Source organism: Mytilus galloprovincialis, chromosome 1 (assembly GCF_965363235.1).
Source record: "Mytilus galloprovincialis chromosome 1, xbMytGall1.hap1.1, whole genome shotgun sequence".
In the NCBI taxonomy this organism is placed as follows: Eukaryota; Metazoa; Mollusca; class Bivalvia; order Mytilida; family Mytilidae; genus Mytilus; species Mytilus galloprovincialis.
In genome coordinates, this window is record NC_134838.1 from 120,268,801 (window position 1) to 120,292,061 (window position 23,261).

At 29.4% G+C, this 23,261-nt stretch overlaps 1 protein-coding gene across 11 annotated transcripts in view; it reads right to left on the bottom strand.

Annotated features, from left to right (window-relative positions):
* The window catches only part of LOC143055252 (5'-AMP-activated protein kinase catalytic subunit alpha-2-like), a 47,869-nt gene extending 24,622 nt beyond the window's left edge, over positions 1–23,247 (bottom strand). For 3 of the 11 annotated variants that reach the window (XM_076228436.1, XM_076228420.1, XM_076228386.1), the window contains exons 1-15: positions 22,953–23,247; positions 21,342–21,483; positions 18,872–18,965; positions 16,919–17,063; positions 15,928–16,015; positions 15,350–15,419; positions 14,618–14,666; positions 13,794–13,899; positions 13,418–13,523; positions 12,840–12,954; positions 11,872–11,933; positions 9,906–9,950; positions 3,369–3,408; positions 1,197–1,286; positions 133–203 (exon numbers count right to left, since the gene is read on the bottom strand). In XM_076228436.1, coding sequence (XP_076084551.1) covers positions 133–203; positions 1,197–1,286; positions 3,369–3,408; positions 9,906–9,950; positions 11,872–11,933; positions 12,840–12,954; positions 13,418–13,523; positions 13,794–13,899; positions 14,618–14,666; positions 15,350–15,419; positions 15,928–16,015; positions 16,919–17,063; positions 18,872–18,965; positions 21,342–21,483; positions 22,953–23,049 — 1,320 coding nt within the window. In that variant the 5' untranslated portion in view covers positions 23,050–23,247. Of the gene's footprint in view, positions 1–132; positions 204–1,196; positions 1,287–3,368; positions 3,409–9,076; positions 9,113–9,905; positions 9,951–11,871; positions 11,934–12,839; positions 12,955–13,417; positions 13,524–13,793; positions 13,900–14,617; positions 14,667–15,349; positions 15,420–15,927; positions 16,016–16,918; positions 17,064–18,461; positions 18,556–18,871; positions 18,966–21,341; positions 21,484–22,952 lie in introns of all 11 variants that reach the window. The other 8 variants (XM_076228455.1, XM_076228450.1, XM_076228412.1 and 5 more) reach the window with 4 other exon arrangements.
* Positions 23,248–23,261: the final 14 nt, after the last annotated feature.

Here is a 23,261-nt window from a genome sequence, read left to right on the forward strand (position 1 = left end):
AATTGTAAATCATTCTAAATTTTAGCTAGTTTCATTAATTTCTATAACCATCATTAAATCTTTGATATCCTACTCCTTTGAAACCAATATAGAAAGTTCTCTTTAAAAAGTTTAAATATAATGGAAACTTACATAATTTAATGTCTTCATAGCTCTGTATACTTCGTGCATGATGTCCTGTGGTTTGCTTTGTGATCTAATACCTAAAATATAACAATATCAGTTAGTTAGCTGAAGTTTTGACTGATGCACATACAACATGTTTACTCTGCTTATTAAATAAAAGGTAAAGAAGTTGATACAATGGAAACCTCAAACTAAATGTAATAATTTGGATGTGAACAATTCTTTAAAATATGTATGAGGTTTTGTGACCTTAATCACAATTTTAGCCAAAAAATTAAGATTCAAGATTCAAAGTTTTATTATCCTCAGATACAACATTGTACAAGAGGTTAATATACATACATACACAAATACACGAAATGTCTATACAGTAATTACAATACAATTATGATAAACATGTATAACACATGCTTAACCAGAAAGTAATAATGAGTAGAAAGACTCGCCACCCCACTCTTAACAAATGATCTCTTAGAATGATAGAAGAGGAGCAGTAGAAACTACCCATTTAAAAGTCTTTGGTTTGACCTGAACAATAATCCAATTCTGGATTCAACCCAAGACTAGCAAATTACATAATCTGAATGAAATAATCTCTTACTGAGTATAAATATTTGAGATCAAATTTACTGATTGTGTTAAAAGAACTGTGTGCGATGCTTACAATAAGAATTCCTTGCAAAGTTTTATATAGAATGCAAACTTTTGCACGAAGCAAGATGTAAATGTGCATAAAGCCTTCAGATTAGTACCACGAGGTGCAAATAATAGGATATATAAGATGGCAACTTTTAATTTCCAAATTTTGACTTCAAAGACAACACAATGTAGGCCTATTCTATAATAAGTCATATCTTCTGTTCCTCTGTTGCAACAAGTGTAAACTAAAATAAAACAGATGTCTATAGAATAGCAAACAGGATTGGGGGCAGAAGGGTAATAATATGCAGTCAAACTGATATAATCATAGTCCATCTCACAAATCAAGATAATCAGACTCTACCCTACTATCTTCTTTGTATTGTAATGTTATTGTGCAATTTTACTTCTTGATAAGTTCCAAACTTTACCTAAATGCCACTTTGCCTTTTTAGGTGGTGTCAGAGATTTGTTGGCCGTCACTAGTAAAGGCTCTAAGGTATGGGATGTATGTTTCAACTCTGAAAAATAAAATATCTATGTTTGAATAATAATCATATATCAATTCATCTTTTACAAAGTATGAAATAATAACTAGCATATTCATCCTTTAACTGTGACAGTCTTACAAAAAAATGATCTAATTAATAAAAGTAATACATTTCATTTATCCTTTTATACAAAACACTTGTTCTTTGTTTTGTGGTAATAAGCATTGTGCAAAATAAGTTTCATAATATTTGGTTTGTTGTACACACAAAACCAATATTAGAACGTATGTAAGGATAGACATAAATCAGGCCATTATTTTCCTAGTTTGAATTATTTTACATTTGTCATTTTGGAGCCTTTTAAAGCTGACTATATGATGAGGGTTTTACTCATTGTTGAAGGCCATATGGTTACCTATGTTATTGTCTGTGTCATTTGGTCTCTTATGGAGACTTGTCACATTGTCACTCATACCACATCTTCTTTTTTTTTTGTTATTTATACTTGCTATATGGAAATGGGAACAATATGATCACAGTAGTACTACATATTATTTAAGGTCGTAAAAAATCTTAAACATGTTCCTTGTTTAAATGATCCATTTATAGCAGACATTTAAAAAATACAATCTTTGTTAATGCCATCACAGAAAGCCACCAAGCATGACACTGTACAATATAAATATAATTCTATTTAAATATACATGCATGTGCATTTTATTTCAAATTTCCTTACTTTTTTACACAATATTGTTTCAATAAATTATGTGAAATCAATAATATATGATTTTGAAATAAGGCTTAAGAAAAGAAAAACATACAAGTTTAATTTTCAAAACACTGCTCATTTACAAGCTTCGAAGGAGCAGTTTTTGAAGGCCTTTCACAATAACTTAAGATAAGATGAAACATAGAAGTCTGATTAAAAATGATGAGCTAACCTGATAAAAATTGTAGAAGGCAAAACTTGATAATTTTAGGGATTGTTATAAAAATTTATTTATTCAAGTACATTTTTCAGAGAAAACTATTAAGGGCAGATTATTAAAAAAATATGAATATAACAAATTTATTTATACAAGTATATATATATTTGTGTTTTTACTTCTTCTAGCAAATAAAAATAACTAGTACAAGTAGTACCCAATAGCTATTGATGGTAATGGTATTTATAAGGTAGCATTCACATTTTAAAACAAGTTATATATAGGGATATAAAATTTAGACAATAAAAAATAAGAACGCAATTTCAGTATGTGTTAACATAGTCCGCCTAACCACATCCATTTATTACCTGGTAGCATTTTCAAAGCTGAAAATTATCAAAATTCTGTTACAGGCTGAACAAAAGAAACAAATTAACATTCTCAAATAACTGAGTGGAATGGAACATGATTCATTTTCTTTAAGCTCTTTTCTTTTTCAGCATAAGCTACCAAAGGGAATATGGAATTATTTGCAAGGATACTTCTGTTTTCCAGTTGTATCCCTTTAACCCTTTCCTCCATTGAAATTTTTTTTTTTGCATACTTGATTTGCATAGGATTTTTTTAATAAAATGCTGAACATATGCTTTAAAGTATTAAGGCATTGCGAAAAACAACTATTTCATCAAATAAATTTAAGTCGGATATTCCTATGATATTCCTTTTCATATTGGATACAAATTTTATTAAGTCAACTGCAGACACTTTGCAATCAAAGTGTTTCAACTGAGGTACTACTCAGGCGTCAAAAGGCGTCATTATGGAGTAAGGGGGTGGCGTCAAAAGGCGTCATTATGGAGGAAAGGGTTAACAGCCATGCAGTCAAACAGAAATGATAAAACTACTAATTCATGAATTCCTTCTTAGCTAATTATGCAGTATTTAAAATCCTCATGTCATAAAATCTCTGTAATGTCTTTTTATTTTGTACAGTAACTAATTAAGTTGAGAAACCCTCTTAAAATCAATAATTATAAAAATATTTCCTAGAAAGGCTGGGGTCTCTAAGTCAAAGAACATAATAGATAAAACATTATCAATTTACAACATAATTGAAAACAGTCATCATTTTAAATTAAATCAATTTTCATTTTTAATTTCTAATTCAGTAAAAATACAAACATACCTGGCATTCTTTCTGGATGTGGCCTTAGAGGACTAGTGGCCTAAAAAAAAGAGAAAAATATTGTTGCTTAATATCAAAATGAAAACAGTCTAATACATAACATAATTGAATTCACTGTGACACAAGCTGAAACATTACATACAAATTAACCTTTCTACATGCCACATAGATTGTAACTTCTTGTCAAGGATGAATTTTTGTATTGTATTAAACAAATATTACCAGGGGAAATGCTTTCATAAATAATCTATATATTTTACAATAGCAATAAGTATATGCCTTAAATTAACACCACATTCTGCATAATATTTTTTTTTCACAATTAAATTTTACTTGCTAAATATAAACAATATGACAGATTTCGTCAAATTTTTCAGGGAACATATGAACAAAATTGATTATTCTAAAGACTACTGATTTTATCATCACTATCAAATCTGGTATTGAATGAAAAACAATCAAAGGCAAACTTGACAATTACTTCATTGTCTCATCAGAATTTTACAAAAATTCAATGTTCCATGCAAGACTTATTGTTTGAGGTTTAATGAATTTAAACCTTTGATCACTTAAGAAATTTAAACTGTTTGATCAACGAAAACATCATATTAAGACTTCAAGGCAAAAGATGATACGATTTCTAAAAGTATACCAATTCATCCTATAAAATAGTCTGTTTTGAAAATATCTCCTTCTGGGGTTTTTTTTTCTGATGAAGAATTTGTGATGTGATCTTTTTGAATGAAAAAAAAGTTGGAACTCTGCAATGAGAAGCCAAAACATATATCTTATATCTTACAAGTTGATAATCTTGTCTTAGGTAGTGAGGATTTTCTGAAAATGTCCTTGAAATTGAGTCTCTTGAATAGGAGAAGCAGCATCTACAAAGTGCTTAATGATGGAAAAGCATCAGTGTAAACTTTTATGATTTCACATTGCCATCCAAAAACTGCTAAAGTTGAATTATTCATAAAAATGTCAAATGATAGTATAACTCGATTTGTGCTTTTTATATAACAAGTAGCTGTGGTATTATAAGTGCATACTATTTCTAGATTTCAAACATTTCAAGTTAAAACACAGGAATGTAGAAATAAAAGAAATATATATATAGATCTATATCATGAGAAACTGATGTATTAATTAATAAATAAAGTACAATAAAATAACGAATGGAATTGTTGGCCTTTTAAATAAATATAAATTGTGAAAGTCAATATACCCCTAATACTGTGAAAAGGATTTTTTTATTTTTTTAACCAGTATGACAATACTTTAATTTGTATTACCTTGCTCATTAGCTATTTTAACTGTCAATTTTCTCTTGAGTACAATTTTAAAAGCACTTATGCAGCAAATACAGATAAAAACAAAGGTTTTGCATAGCACTACATGTTTCACTATTCCAAATAACTGAATGATGGTTATTGCTGACAGGTGACCTTGAACTTATACCTTCTTATTAATGTATATAGTGTAACATAAAGTGGTTGCAGTATTTGATTAAGACTAAATGCAAGACTTGAGCTCTACATTTTTGCATAGTTGAATCTCCTAGTTCATGCTGTATATTTAAAGTTGTGAAATCTATTCACATAACAAATTTATGTATGGACCAAGATTGACACAGGAAAGATGTAAGAATGAGGCTGTGTCTATGAGTATTAATCTTTATCATCAGAGTTTGACAAACAACTTTTATCTAAATAGGTTGGCAAAGTTATGGATAGTTTGATTGGCCTATAGCTACAAGGACAATTATTAAAAAAAAAATTTTTGGTTACTCGCATGAAGATTATAATCCATTTCCTAAAAGCCTTATTAAAGTGAATTGGTCTTCATATTTATAATTTATAATTCTATATCAAGAATGAATAAAAAAAACTTAAGATTTAGTGTTCTTAGTTTTAAATATATACATGTACCAAAACACAAACCACAGTTTTTTATTGGTGAAGGAAGCCAGAGTGCTGGGAGAAAAACACTGACCTTCAATAGGAAAACTGACAATCCTAGTCAATTGAGATTGTAATCTTGTGCACCCACAAGGGTGGTGAGTTAAATTAATGCCTCAGTGTCGATTGGCTAGTAATTGCAGTAAAAAAAACTTCTTAGACCACTTGGCCACCGAGGCCCCATTATATATTTTCAAAAGTTTGTTTCAGACATTATCTCTTTAAAAACATATTAAAGCATCTGCAAAAGTTTTCTAAAATTCTATCAAGGTTTGACCAAGTTATTGATGTCTAAAAAAATCACACAGATTAAACCTAAATGCTGACACTGCTGACGCTGGAAATCTAGGATCCATGTCTTGCTTTCACAATTTAATGTTGCTGGCTCAAAAAACATTAATCTTTTAGTAATTACTAAAACACACCCGTATATCGCGGGTCCGTGACTGAATTAAAGTATACAACTATGCGCAGGCCTTATTTTAGTATTAGTATTGTCATCTGATAAAGTCATGCTGATTATAAGATACACAGTTTTCTCTGCTTTCAAATCTTTCTGTTTGAATCCGTTGAACTGGAACTTATCAATTATTGATAATATTAATTATTTGGAAAACAAAAGGTCCTGGAATGGAGTATTTTTTAATCAACAGCATTGTCCTATATTAGTTATAAATATTGAATTCTTTGATTCGCTGTTTTACGTCCTCCCCGCTAACAAATTGAAAACTGTACTTATAGGCCTTATTTTAGTCCAGATTTTTAGTATTCGTATTGTTATCTTAGAAAGTCTAACTGATTAAAATACTACAATAGGTAACAATTTGACAATTAAGTAGTGTCAACCCTGTGATTATGACCCGTGTAATACTATATAGCATATTAATCCTGAATACACCGTTTGGTGGTGCGCCTGTCAGATGCGGAACGTACAGATAAGGTAATCGGTAACAGGTGAATATACTATTGGTATCGGTATCGGACTCGACCCGGAACTTCTTAATTATTGGCAATATTAATTACGTGGAAAACAAAAGGGCCTGGAGTGGTGTAATTTTTAATCTACACCTTTGTACTATATTAGTTATATATAAAGTTGAATTCTTTGATTCATCGTTTTTACGTGATGACAGCTGACAAATTGGACCTAGTAATTTTAGTATTATAGATATGTTAAAATCCAAACTCAATTATTTGATGAAGACTTGGATGTTTTTTTTCTCTACCTTTCAAATAGCCTCCTGGTAAAACTCAATTATGATAGCATTATATCATTACTTTTAAAATATCACAACAATTTAAATTTAGTACGGAATAAGACATTTTTGTTGTCATACTGGATGGCTGACTAAACAAGGAGACACAAAATCACTAAGAGTCTTTTATATGTTCGGAGTACATACCACTTCATTCTATAAATACTAAGAAGTATTAAAACCATGCCCTGTTCAGGTGATTTTGTAAGAAGGAAATGTGTACATGATGTATCAGTTTGTGTGCAAGGTTATCAAATTCACTTCAAAGATCAATGTTTACTCAAAATACTCTTTTTTTCTTTCAACCATTACAAAACATTACAAGCAATGAAATCGTATAAATGTTTAGAAAGTGATGTTAAAATTCACAAACAAAAACAAACTCTACATGATCATAATGTTACTAACACCTAAAATATCAGTATTAAAACAAAAGACAATACTATAACTGTACAATATGCAAAACAGGTAGCCTATTATATTGTATTACTTTTACATCTTATATTTGTGCACTCTGAGCAATAATACTCATTTATCTTCTCCATCTTATTACAATCATGCAATTAGTCCCTGGGTTTCAGCAAAAAAATTAAAATATCTATATTTTGCAAGCAACTGCATGAAAATAACATCAGTAAACAATATATTATCAGATCTTTCATTAATTTCCTTTCCACAAGGCTAAAAAAAAAACTGTTGCAGCAGAAGCTATGATATGCCTGTTTCCAGATATATCCAGTGATATCAGATATTGTATGTAAATTTAATGCAAGAGCACAGTCTTGAGAAACATAACCATAAAAACTAAACATAGACAAAAGAACCCAAGACCAGATATACTCTGTTTAACAGAAAAGTTCACTAAAAAATCATTTCATTTAACAAATATAGTTTACATATTGCTAATAGAATCAGAAGACTAGTCAAAACCATGAAAAAATAACATTGACCAAAATGATCAAGATTACTGTGGATTCATTTTTATTCGTGGTATACCAATTTTCGTGGGTTTCGTGGGTCACAGCGAACCACGAATTTAAGAATTCAACGAAGAATAATCCCGAGAAATGTGTATGGAGTTGGATGTTTATTTCTGGTTATTATGCAGTTCTAGTATAGTGTTGACTAGCGATAAACATTGTAACATAACACGTGATTTTTATTGAAAGAAGATACAAGTATTTTGATTAAATCTATAATAAATATATCGAATATCAGTGATAATTTACTTTTTAAAATTGATTAAAACTGTTCATGGAAAATAACTGCAAGTTGTTAATTACTGTGTCATAGTTTGGTTTACCAGTGATTAAAAATCAATAGGATTAAGTACGGCGGGGATATTGCCCGTAGGTAATATTGTTTATGACAGGAACATTTATTTTCACACCTTATACTTATATCACTGTTTATTATATCGTGATTAGGGAAATTAGCTTTCAATCATAAAGTTTTGAATGCCTTATAGAATTCAGACAAGAATTTATAAATTGTAAAACAAACAAATAATTAGTTGTCTCTGCCCATTATTGTAATCGAAGTTATCAATGAACACTTTAACCTAGAATGACCAATTAAGCGAGGATTTTGACAATTCAAAACTTTTTCAATGAATTCCTTCTTTTTTGTTTTGTTTTATTATTGATCGAACCAAGGATGTTATATGATCTCCTAAATCAAAAAGAAATCCACGAATTACGTATCTAATTTTTTTTTGTTGTAATCAGCGATCCACGAATTTACGAATACCACGAAACGTCTTTTTTTCTCTATCCACGAAAATTGATACCCACGAAAATAAATGAATCCACAGTAGATGAAATCTGCCTAACAAACATTTGCACCTTACAAATCATTCCATTCACCAAATAAAGTGACCTAGTTGCTTATTACATCTGTCATCTGACATATATAGACCAAACCAGAAAAACTTAACATTGTCTAATGAACAATGAAAAAAGGTTAAGCTCAGATAAAATCTGACAATCAGACGTACACCTTACAATCTTTCCACACACCAAATATAGTTGATGCATTGCCAATGGGAAAGGATTTGACAATGAAAACTTAACCTTGAATCACTTATCCATGAAATGAGGTTGAAGTCAGGACGTCAGGTATGTAGCATAACTTCTATCTTTTGAATAAAAGTGTTATCTTAATAGTTTACCCAACGACAACAGTTTGTCATTCCGATGTCTCCCATTCTGCCACTTTCTTCACTGGCAAGACAAATAGTATAACTGAATAAACAAGTGTCTTAAATTTTCATATAAATTAATGAGAGCATGAGTTATTGTGAGACACAAGAAACCATCAAATCATCAAATCAAAGGGAGCTAACTAGCTTCATTAGTTGTGTCATTGTTAAAAAATATCTATGATGTTGTGAAAGGTGAAATCTGAATATCATCAAATGAATAGGAGCAAACTTTCATTAGTTGTGACATTGTTACAAAATCTATGGAATTCTATGGAAGCAAACTTGAGTCATTACCCGAGATGAAAAATTGCCAATTGTAGTCCCATAACCCTGGAAGAAAAATGGATTAATCAACAAAACTAAAAAATTTTGTATTTATGAAACCTACTATTTGCTATATAAAAGGATTTGTAAAATCATACAGATGGACACAGATAGTCTACCATAATATGTACATTAGTACAGTCATATGAAATATTAAGCATTTCAAAACCAGGAAATTCCCTTATAGCCATGCACACTCATCTCATACACTGAGCAGCCGTCCGTGGTAAAATGGTAGTCTGCTGTATAGGGTTTCACCATAGTGTTCTAAAGACTTCCAGACATCAAATGTAGTTCATATGTACAAGCATAGAAATAAGTCCATGCATCTAATTCTGATACAGAAATTCTCTGCTATAGAAAACTTAAGTTCATTAATAAAATTATACAAAGATTTGGTGCATAATATATGAAGGAGCAGAATTTTTAAAAAGGTGAGAATATTTCCATACAAAGTTCTATTATTAGTATGTATGCAATACTTCATTTAGATGTACAAATGTATATGTAAAGATCTATAAATCAAGCAAGACTTATATAAGTTTTGCAGTAAATATGTGTATTCTACCAAAAACTTTATAATTTGTTAGCCTTGCAAAATATATAAACAATGAAAGCATTGCAAAAAATAAATCTTGCAGCACATTGTGTAAAATTACTTCCAAAATCAAAATTAAATTTGCAACAATAAAATTACAAAGAGATGTCCACAAATCTTTACAATAGTATGGTTACTGACTACAACAATCTAGCTATGATAAGCAATGAAGGAACGAACACAGTGATAGTGAATACTAACTTGTTCATGTGTTGGCGGTGAACCCACCAAGTGTGTATAACGAGACTGGTAAAAATAGAAACAAACAACAATTAATAACATTCCTTATAAAATGTTATTATGTGTAAAGATAGCTTGAAAGTAACTTATTTACACAAAACAATTCAGATGTTTGGTGTATATTTGTTGTTGGGTTGCTGTCTCAATAACATTAAACCCAGAGCTCCTTAGTTCATTAATATTCTAAAGTAAGTTTTAGGACCCTTATACATGCGTTTTGATAAATTCTTAAATAACACAAGTCTTTATGTAGACTAAAAAATAAAGAGAAAAATAATATTCTTTAAAAATTATTAACAACAAAAACCATATGTTTTCTTTAAAAATAAAAAAATAAATATTTGTGTTAGGATGTAACAAGCGCCATTGCTATCAACATGTTTCCTCAATTTTCAAATGTCATTATTATAAGGTAGATCTATTTCAAAATTAAATGACAATCAAATGAAAAATTGTGCTACCTGTCTTTGCAGTTATGGCATTTCTAATATACAAACATCAATAACTTGGCTTAATGAAACAGTCACAAACAAAAACATGAACCTTATAACACTTAAAAATAACTTCAACAAATTGATACTTTACATTATTTTTCTGGAAAAATATCATTTTTGAAAATTAACAGAAGGAAGGGTTCAATACTGTTCTACTCCTACCTGATAATGGCCACAATCAACTAACTGAATATGTTGCCATGACATTGTATAACATGTATAAGGGATATCCTATTAAAGAATTATCTTAAATGTTTAGGCCATGTATATTTTCAATCATCATATATGAAGTGTTCTGATTTATTCTGATAAATCATCTGCCAAAAAATGTAGACAATACTCATTTTCATTACATCAAAAATTAATATTGGAGTCCATGTTAAATCAATCTGTATTTCACGTTTTATGTGTATGGACATATTTTGACAGATATTCTTAATGTGAAGTATCACTTTTTAAACAATATAATAAATAAAAATTTAAAAAAACAAGATTCCTTTGAAATAACAGAGAAATTAAAGATTTGAAGGCACTTTTAAACAAAAAACAATTTTGTTTAATCACGACAGAGAAATTAAAATAAATGTATTTCACTGTTTTATTAATGTGTTGCACAACTGACAAAGTAGTGACACTAAATACCATATAAAGTTCTTTGAGAAACTGCTCTTATAAAGTAACCATGAAAAGTGTATTCTATAATGCTCAACCATGTAAACAAAAGTGCCATCAAAATTTGACTGAAACTTCTCAATACTTAACTTTGAGTAGCGCCAACACTACAGAATTTATATTGCATTCTTGTTTTGGAAACATTGTTAAGTCAATGAAGTAGATTTTTATGTCAAAATTCAAATAAGTATTTATCTGTTTAGGCATTGTTTTAAATACATGTGTAAAAAATTTAACATTTTGGAACTCAATTGTGAAATTGAAAATAATAAGATTAAAATTTATTTCACTTAATTGAAAAGGAGAAAGATTTTTTTCTATAACACATCTATATCTTTCTTTACTGAGAAGTTAATATGTTGTTGAAATCTTGTTAAGAATATGATAAAAGAGATAGAAATGTAAGAAAACTCAATTCCTGTCATAAAAAAAAATCTGTAAAAAGTGTGTGAGATGTGTAGCTTCCCTATCCCAATAATAAAAGAGGAAATGATGGTCCATGTTTTGGTTTGAGAAAAGCCAATACACAACCTCATGTCCTGTTCAGTGTAAGTTTAGTCAAATTCTGTCATGTCTTTTTGAACCAGCTTAAATACAAATCTTGTGCAACATGACACCATTTTTTGTGTATTCAAATAATAACATGATATTTTCCACTTTACTTTTCCTGTAATAGTAACTATTCCTAGAAAGCAATATGCACTACATACTTAAGTGAAATGTTTAACATGTATACTTTTGATTATATATCATCAACATACCAGCAATGAATCTGTTGGTGGACTGGCTGCTAGATAAAAATCATTGACGTCTATGTCCATTGCTAAAAATGATATAAATCATAAAATAACTTTTATTATTAGGAAACAAATTTCATGGCTTTGATGATATAGAAAACTCTAATATTATTCAATCCAAAATTAATAAATTACAATGTATATCTAAACATGTAAAACATGCAATTCGAAGCATCCTCTGTATAATGAAACATGAAGTTAAAGGATAATGCTAGGTTTTTTTTCTTCCTTCTCCAAAAGCTCCTGTATAAATTTTGCCTTAAATAAATAAAAATAAAAAACAAGTCAGGAAAAATGAGAAGCAGAAATGGTTTGCATTGGAGTACTTTCTATGAAGTATATAGATGTTGGCCATGTTTTTATGAAGCAAAGTAAGACTAATTCCATCAAACAATCTTTGGTTATAAAATAAATTTCATTGAGTCAAGGGAAAGGAGGTCAAGTTCTTATGTATAAATTACCATTTCTTAACTCAAGAGTTTAATTTCTAGTATTAGCTTCAAATGTTGCAGTGACTTTGTATGTACAACTTACGTATCTTGACATCTTTTATTATCTAGTATGAGATGTTTTACAACTTACAGGTATCTTGACGTCTTTTATTATCTAGTATGAGATGTTTTACAACTTACAGGTATCTTGACGTCTTTTATTATCTAGTATGAGATGTTTTACAACTTACAGGTATCTTGACGTCTTTTATTATCTAGTATGAGATGTTTTACAACTTACAGGTATCTTGACGTCTTTTATTATCAAGTATGAGATGTTTTACAACTTACAGGTATCTTGACGTCTTTTATTATCTAGTATGAGATGTTTTACAACTTACAGGTATCTTGACGTCTTTTATTATCTAGTATGAGATGTTTTACAACTTACATGTATCTTGACGTCTTTTATTATCTAGTATGAGATGTTTTACAACTTACATGTATCTTGACGTCTTTTATTATCTAGTATGAGATGGTATGCAATACTAAGCTGATCATAAGGATCTCCATTTAACAAGGCTCGTTCAACCTCTTCTTCACTTACATCATATTTCTAAAAACAAAATCATTTCAAAAGATATGACAGCATTCAACCATATATATTGTACCATAAAAAATAATGAAATTTAAAATTCCTCAAGTCAATTTGGACATGAGTCATTCATTCATTCATTCATTCATAAAACTTGATGATAACCAGCTTTCACAGACCTGTCACTATTTAATATATGCATTATCTAAAATATTAACTAAGACTATTCTTTTCATACATAACCAAAGAACAAAAATATCTAAAACTGCAAGTTTTTTTTTCTAATTTCCCTCATGCTAACATTTCCCGAAAGTGTGTTAGAGTTTTAAAAATAATTGCATTCATCAATAAGCTTAACTTATGATGTACTGTCAGTTGTGTAATGCTCATTTTCCCCAAGTAAATGTGTTAATTAGATATATATTTCATAATAAAAATCAACTCTTTGTCAAAATGGAGAAATCCTGAGAATAATTTGACTCACATGGCACACTTCATATATAACTTCCATATCTACAATTGAGGCATCTTGTTCATGTGGTGAGGGGAACAAATAATCTTGTAGATCTTTCTTAAACCAATCATGCTCTCTGAAAGTAATTCAAATTTTATTTCAATGAAGTGCAAAAAAATCCTGACTTAATGCTCTGTAAAAGTAATACAGCTTTTTTTTGAGCAAGTGCAATTTTTTGTATCAAAGTCAATTATGACTTATTCTAATATCATATATTGCCAGACAAGAATTATATGTTTGTAATGGAATGGATACTAGAAAACAATGTTCAGGGAAACCTTTGATTCCTTGCTAAAAAAGGTATTGACTCACTGGATGAGATGCAACTATCTGTGCATAACCCTACCTGATTTGAGCAGTTGTTGCCCTTTTTAGTGGGTCTACTTGTAGCATAATACACAGAAGTCCAACAACCTCTTTGTTAAGATAGTCAGGGACAGCAAATATACCAGCTGCAAAATTAATTAAAACATTTTCAATGTTAATATCCTCTTTTCGTAGGATTAAATCATTTGCATCATTTTTTTTGTTAAAAATAATCAAATAAAAAGGATATTTATTGAACAAGCTGAAGAAGAAATTATTGGTGTGAAAAAAAAAATTAAATAGCACAAAATCCTCCCGACCTATAGCATATCACTTTTTAAGGTATGCAAGAACAATAGAATCACATATCTTTTGTTGGTACACACCTACATAATACTTATGCTATACCAAAAGAGGGGCATTGTAATCTTACTGTGTAATCTTCCTTTTTCAAATCTAATATGAAGTGATACATGTATTTTATTTAAATGAAAGTCAAGGAGGATACTCAACATGTGTTAAATACTATAATTCTTTTTATATTCTCATTCAAGATTTGGTTGATTTATTCAAGTGGGTACCAATTTTGTGATTTGGGGAAAACCCATTTTTGCAGATATTTCATTAAGAGTTTTTACAAAAAATTTCAAATATCTATCAACATTAATTTTACAATTAATATCCGGTAACAAAAACGGGAGATCTTGTCTAGTTTGAAAGTTTCAGTCTCTGATAATAAAAAACTTCAATTTCATATCCTATGACTATTCATACTGGTAAAACATTTTGTTGAATTATATAGAGTTACCTCCCATATATTCTATTCATCTCCTTGAGCAATTACTAAATAAATGATCGACTTACACTTGATTTTTCTAAACAATGTTGGAACATGTTCATCATCAAATGGCAACTAAAAATACAATGATAGATTAGTAATTGCACTAAAGAAAATTCAAACACATAAGATTAATCAGTTCACAAACAATAGTCAGGCACATGATATTGATATTATTAATCAGTTTATAGACATCAGTTTGGAATATTGAAGCAAAGTCACTGAGAAATCAATTGATTCAAATTGTTAATTATCCTATTGAGAAACAGGGGTTCTTTTCACAAAAAAAAATAAATATTGTAAGTACTACTGAAATGTTTTCTTGTGTACTTGTAAGTTTTTTGTAAAGTGAATTACTGAGCTGTATATACCGGTAGTTAAACTTAATATATTTGTTCAAATGTTTGAAGTTTTAGACTGCATCATCAGCCTGAGTCAATATTGTGGATATTATCCAGTATATAATATTGTGGATATTATTTAATCCAGTATATAATATTGTGGATATTATTTAATCCAGTATATAATATTGTGGATATAGTTTAATCCAGTATATAATATTGTGGATATTATTTAATCCAGTATATAATATTGTGGATATTATCCAGTATATAATATTGTGGATATTATTTAATCCAGTATATAATATTGTGGATATTATTTAATCCAGTATATAATATTGTGGATATTATTTAATCCAGTATATAATACTGAAGCTGCAGCAAGAAAACACTTGATTGAATTTCAAATTAGCTTACAGTTCCACATAATAAAGCATACAAGATGACACCGCAACTCCAAATATCTACTTCAGGACCGGCATATAATCTGAAACAAAAAACATATACTGAAAACTTGTAAAGATATTAGGGGACACCGCAACTCCAAATATCTACTTCAGGACCGGCATATAATCTGAAACAAATAACATATACTGAAAACTTGTAAAGATATTAGAGGGACTGCCAATATGTGTAGTAAAATCATTTCTACTAGCTGTATTAAGAATTGTAGGATATTTTTTGTTTTGTGATTAGTGTGTAAAAGATTAGATTAAAGCACATTTTATACAAACTGTTGCCTAATAAAAATGTGTGCAAAATGAACTCTTTTTACAACCCTAAAAAAATATTCAATTCTTTATATTATCAACATAATGCTAAAAACAGAAATAACAAGTTTGAAAGTTTTTTTTTATCTTTATTTCAAATATTCCTATGTGTTGATATAATAATGTCATGGAGACCATTTGCTTTATATAACCTTTATTGGAAAATGAATGTCAGCAACATATTACTTCCTGTTATTATATATGTGACACAAAAGTATATCTTACTTTCCTGATATGACTTCTGGAGCAGCATAATTAGGTGAACCACAACTTGTCCGTAAAAATTCACCATCCTGCATCATATTTGACAAACCTGAAAAAGAGTGTACTGCTAATAACAGGAACTGAATATATGGTTTGTCTATTTGTGTCACTAAATCTCATTAATGTAGCATGTACTTATGAAGAATTTATCTATAACTGAGTTTGAAATGTCTATTTCCTTGGTTTTTGGATTATACTGTTTATATGAAGCTGTAATGAATATTAATTTCTAATGTATATTTCTACACTAGTGTGTGAAAGAAGCAATCTGATGAGTCATTTCTAACTGATTTAACTGATTTCTACTGGGTTTTTTTATGTTGTGCTGTTGAAATGCTGTCCAAAGTTAGGAAAGGGTTGGTCATGTTTAATCTCACCAAATTTCTTAGGTTCATTTCCAAAGTCAGAAGCCTGTAATTCAGTTGATGTGTTTGGTTTATGTCTGTGAATTTGTTTTTACAAATTGTATTGTTTTTAATTTGGTAGTTAGTTTTCTTGTTAGACTGTTTTGTCATGTCAAAGACTTTTATAACTTAACGTTCGCATACAAATGTACCTTATGGATTTTGCTCGCTATAAAAGACTATAGCGTGATCTATATATAGTTGTGTTAATCTGCTTTGATTGTATTCGGGTGGTCAGTTATCTCATTGGCAATCATACCACTCCCAATATTGTATACATGTTCATTGTAGGATGCTCATATATAGACCTCAAGGTGTATAAGCTTTTAAGCTTTTTTTTGTGCTGTTTTGACAATACCCTAAATTTCATTTCAAACCAAATATGTTTGAGTCTTTTCTGGGCGAGTCACACTCAAAACTCCAGTTTTTCTCAATCTGCAGTTGTGACAAGCACACAGCTTCTCAACAAATTCATATTCTCTCAAGTACAAATATGAGTTGTTAAAAGTTTTTTTTTATCATTCTTAGAAAGTATTTTTGTTCCTTACCAAAATCAGCAATTTTAACATTAAGTTTATCATCTAGTAATAAGTTTTCTGGTTTCAGATCTCTATGTACAATCATGTGTCTGTGACAGTATTCTACTCCTGATATTATCTGCTGGAAAAATCTTCTGGCTTCTGGTTCTTTTAACTAAATTAAGTAAATTTGCAGGCATATTGAATCAGCAAACCAAAATCGTATCATGTACAATTGTCGGCTGCTGTATGGCAATGACAGATATACGGTCAACCATTATAATGAATATTTTATTATACATTGGAACTAAATTTCCAGGATTTCCTAGCTTATAAAGGTGTACCACAAACTACAGTGTTCATCAAAATACAGATTTCATATTGTATTCAGCTTGTACACCTTGTATGCAATTTGTTTAAATAATAAATTTCAGCGAAAACCAATTTTTCCTACATCTACATAAAATGAAACTACAGTATCAATAAGTTCAATTTTGTATCAGAACTTTTACAAACTTTAAGTATGATAATCACGTTCACCTAATGTTCTTTTCACATTAACTTCTTTTGTTTATGTCACATTGTACCACACTATGTATTTTTAAAAATATTTCCTAATAACCATGATAATTTTGGCTGACTATAATTTCTGTGTTCAAATGCAAACAATATTGTGCTAAGAATACCCACTCCTAATTGAATGTATCTTGATTTTAAGATGTTAATTACATTTTGTACATTACAACTCTATAGGCAAACAGGAAAAAATATCATCAAATTGCTGTTCATTTATAGTTCATTTGATTTACATGTTGAGAGATATACACATCATCACTTGTTCTAGTTTTTCAAATTGAAATTTTGAAGTCTTCCAAGACTATATGTACATGTACCTTAAATTCAATATAAGAAAAAGATCTGAAATTCTAAAATATCAACCTAAAAAATACATCTGAATTTCGAATATATGCTTATATCATCATTTGTATACATTTGTATTTAAAATGCTTCATGCAAAGAGTTACAATATATTTCCACATGCATCAATTTAATAAATATGATTAAAATTTAACCATTATCATGATTGTGTTCAATTATTCTTTATTCTCATCCAAAATATGAGTACAGATTACTTTAATAATTTTGACAGAATAAACAAACATTGTGTGATTTGAGTCTACAGATGCAGTGTTATAATACCCACTCCAGTTACAATTCTGTGGTTAGATTATTTTACATGTGTATTATTAGAGTGGCACACAAGTTTTAAATTACAGCAATCACCAAATCAAAGAATCAATCACAAGAGAACTTCAACAGTCTATTACTCAAATGTTAAGATCCACAAAACACTGCTAACCTACATTTATGACATACCAATATTGAGGAAATTTTCTACTTAATAACAGCAGCATGTTCATTTGTATTTTGAAATTTCTACATACTGCTGTATAAATGTATGTACTGTATGTGTATTCTTCCATTGTATGATAAAAAATTGTAAATTTGTTCACAACTAGCCTAATTGGTGCAATTAAGAAAGGGGGAGATAATCCTTAATATAAATACTTACTTTTCCATGTTTGACAATGTAATCAAACAATTCCCCTCCTCCCACATATTCCATCACCATGAATATGTCCGTAGGAGTACTTATCACCTGGTACCTGCCGGAAACAGGTCAAATTAGCAAACAATCCAGTGCTATTATATTATATCTACAGAATTTGTCTCAAAATGCTTTATAAACTTCCAGAAATGATGGCAGATTATGTCTGCAATACATTTTATACATTGAATGTGACCAAAAATTTATTCTCACAAAATGGCCATGGTCTGATTTATAATTTGATTAAAAGCCATTTCAATTTTTAAGTGTCTTTCAAAATAATCAACACGGTTCAAGATGACCATGTTTGCTTCTGTAAGTTGAAAGTATAAAAACATTTTGAGACAGTCTCCTTTCTAGTGCTTTAGACTTACTTTGCCTTTCTTGACAATATAATCAAACAGTTCCCCGCCAGCCACATACTCCATAACCATAAATATATCTGTTGGGGTACTCATCACTTGATACCTGAGGTTTTATTACGCAACAAAAATTAACCATCAAATTAAATACAACCAAAATTGGAGTCAAATCAGTATTTTTCTAATTTGACAAGAAAGTGTTTGAATAAAAAAATTTATCTACAAGTTTTAAATGAAAACTTTCCTGAATAAAAGTTTAAGATTTAACATAAGAAGAAAGGCATGTAAAAGGATTTTAAGTCGACTTGAAAAACATAGTACACAAATACATGTGTGTAAAAAAGTGTCTATTTCATATATATCATGTATATCTACATGTATAATTAACATGAATAAAATTGAATCATATAAAACTTACATTCATTAACTAAATTTCTTATTATTCTCTCTGTAAATTAAAGTCTAAGACTCTATGGTCTCATAAAATACAACACAAAACAATTCAATTCAAGCGATTCCATCAAAGTAAGATTGTCTCAATGTCAAAGGCATCTAGGTAAAATTAATATTTAATTGGACTATCATATACATGTAGACAGGATAAGACAACTGATATACAAATGTTTAATTTTTAAATGGTCCCACTTTTGAAATTTTTTTCTGTATTTGCTTTAAACTAGCTAACTAAGCTGAATGATATCACCAAATATTTTGACCGAATAAATCCATGTATCAACTATCAAGTCATGTTTTTTTATGATTGTTGCTCTTAATAGAAATTAAACAGAGATTTCAGAAATATATCTATAAATAGGTATTTGGAAGGCATCCCAAAATGGCAATTAGATTATCCCACACTGTTTCTTCCCACAAAATTTTGAAATTTAACCATGATCATCATGAAAATTCAAAATACTTTACATGTACTTGGCTAAAAAATTCATTACATCAACAAAGACTGGACTAAAATATTTGTTTTATATTCTAGGCAAACATGAATCAGACCAAAAATAGATATACCTTTTAATTCTAAAATATTTTTTTCTTAAATAATGTTACCAGATGACTTTGACACTTGAGCTTTGATTGATATCAAATAAGGTTGAAAAACAGAGCCAAAGTTTGGTGAAGACAGGAAAAGGAGAATCTACACTACTCACAATCATTCCAATGAAGTTACTTATAGATTGTTATTTGGATTTTTTTCAGGTATTTTGTACAGAGATGAGTTTACTGTAAGCATGGTAAGATATTCTCAATAATTAAAAAAAAGATGGCTGACAGGAACAGTGATCATATCTAAAAATAATATATATTTTTTTGTAACATATTTTAAAATGCAAAAAATGTACTGAAATTCAGTGAAACAATATAGATCAACAAAGCAAATAAAATGGACATTAAGTCTTTTAAAATTAAAGAACAGAGAAGTGGAGTTAGTTTGAAGAGATAAAATTGAATCAAGAGACTAACCATACACAGTAAAGGAAACATAACAATGTTGACATCAGCAATCATATAAAATTATGCTATTTCAAACAACTTTTTTCTATATCTAATTAGGTAAAGAATGGATCACTATTAAGAATCCTGACCAACTTTAATGCTCTAAAATCTGCTTCCAGTTAAAAAAAATCTTATTCATCTACTACATGTACATATTTGGTGAAATAAACTCCACCTACTATGTTAGAAATGTGTTAATAAAATATAATATTGTCATCATAATTCATAATTATATATAAATGTAAGTAGTCAAGACATCTTTGTAATTTATGGATCCAAAATGTGCAAACATTCAAATCTTGCAACGAAATCAAATTAATATAATATCTTATTTCAGAGAAGATGGATTTGAATCATCCAAGTCAGAGTGGATTCTATTAAGTGAATGGATTTCTATAAAAGAGGAAACAATAAATATAGATAACTAAAGTATTTATCACATGTACATAACATGTATATACACATGAATAAGAAATGGAGATAATTAAACATTATGAAACATATACAGATAAATAAGATTCATTACATTGGTAATAGAGAAGTATAATCATTTTAATGAAGTAAAAAATGGCTTTTGACATGTCAATAAATCCTTTATCCATGTACACCAATAGGTGTTTTCTTGACATTGTTAAAGACTTTGCATCAAAACAAAATGAAAATGCATAGAAAAAGATATAATAGTTCTAAGAATTTGAAAGCTAAATTTACATTAAAAGCCAATGCAATAAAAATAATAATCCAAGAATTCAAATATCCTTGGCTTAAATATTTAACACTAGACCAATCAACACTGATAATTCACTAATGCGTTTTACGATTTTATGAATTAATGTATTGTTGTGATACTTTTCTAATATTTTTGACATTCAATTTCTTAGATTACCGGTGCAATATACATGTACAATGAATATATTCTAAAATTAAAAGTTAATTTGAGAATACATGTATATATCATACAATGTTGGAGACTTACAGTTTAATAATGTGTGGATGTCTAAACAGCTTGAGGTTTTGAATTTCTCTTTTGATCTTAGACACAACATCTAAACTTTTTATTTTGTTTCTGTTTAAAATCTTTACAGCCACCTTATGACTGGTGATATAATGTGTTGCAACTGAAAAGAAAACAAAGCATATGTGTGGTATGAGGTATAAATTACAATGTGTAGCAACTAAGATCAACTCATTTTGTTACATGTACATTCAGGATTGTGTAAAAAACATTGTTGTCAATATCATCATAATTGTATATTTACTGTCATACAAGTAAGAGGTTTGGCAAGCTATACAATTTTCTTCATGAGCTAGGATGAAAAATTCTTGTCCTGCATTTATTTATTTATTTTTTGTTATAATCTCTGTCCTGTCTTTACATTTTATCCTTTAACCCTTTCCTCAATGGATTTTTTTTTTGCATACTTGATTCGCATAGGATTTTTCAATAAAATGCTGAAAATATGCTTTAAAGTCAGAGTATTAATGCATTGAGTAAAACAAATATATCATCAAATAAATTTAAGTCAGATATTCTTATAAATTTATATCCTGTTCATATTGAATACAAATTTTATTAAGTCTGATGCAGATATTTTGTAGTAAAAGCATTTCAACTGAAGTACTACACAGGCATCAAAAGATGTCATTATGGAGTAAAGGGCTATTTCAGTATTTGGTCCTGCCTTTTCTTTATATAACATTCATGACATCGTGTTAGTTTATCCTGACTTTTTTAACATTAATTGTCATACTGCCTTTTTTTTCTCAAAACTCCTGTTACCTTTTTTAATGTCATCATAGCCCTGACCCTCCCTTTTTTTCCCCTAAAAATCAAATGGTACTAGCTCCCTTAGGAGTCATAGCAAAAAATCAAAAATACATGTAGCCCTTCAAGATGTACCACATGTAATAGACCACTTTCAAATTATAATGTATGTCCTTCACTGGAAATGTTTGTCAATTATTACACACCTTTATATGACATCATTAACATATAGGGCCAAATAAAAAAGTATGTGTGTTAACTAGACCCCTACTTTCCCTAATTTTTATCCCCTCACCATTTTAGTTTAAGCACTGTTAAAGTCATAATGTTGCTCCCATAGACTCAGTGTAAAAAACCTACCCACCCTTTTTTCAGCATGTACATGTACATGTAACAGTAAACAGTTAAAATTCATAAAGCGTCTTTGTGCAGGATCAACTGCCTAAAAATATTTGTTGTGTTGTTTCGTAAGTACTTCATCACAAAACCTTAATGACAGCAGTGATGATTATCAATTAGAAGAATTTAATTTGCAGAATGATTTGTGCAATAAAGCATATTGTTTCAACTGCTGCTCAACATAGGGAGGAAGTGAGGATGCCCCAACATGCACAAATAGTGTTCACAAAAATCCACTTTTTGAAAGATGTGAAACGAACTAAGTTTACCTTGTAGGTTGTCTATCATTTAGACAAGGTTGCAGTTATTTTTAATAGGAATTCAGTGTGTACAATGTCAATGACCTTCACCTTCTGTATGCCATATTTATAACATTGGTTGACCTTTTTTTATGGCAATGTCTGTAATAAACAAAAGACATACTTTTGACCTTTCCAAATGTCCCAGTTCCTAGTGTTTCACCAAGAATGTAGTGGCCAATCTTCACCTGACCAGCAGTGGCTGGACTTTTCTCCGCCATTGCAATTTTTGTGTGAAGGCTGAAGCTGTTTGACTGTTTCCTCCGTCGACTGAAGTGTTTACTTGCAGATGGTGCTACTTAAGTTGTAGACAAATTCTAATATATCTGTTCATAAGATACACATCCAACGTTTCATTATCAGCTCGATATTATTCCTATCAAGTCTTGTTGGGTCCTTTCAGTTTGTCAACAATATGTCACGTGACTTGTTA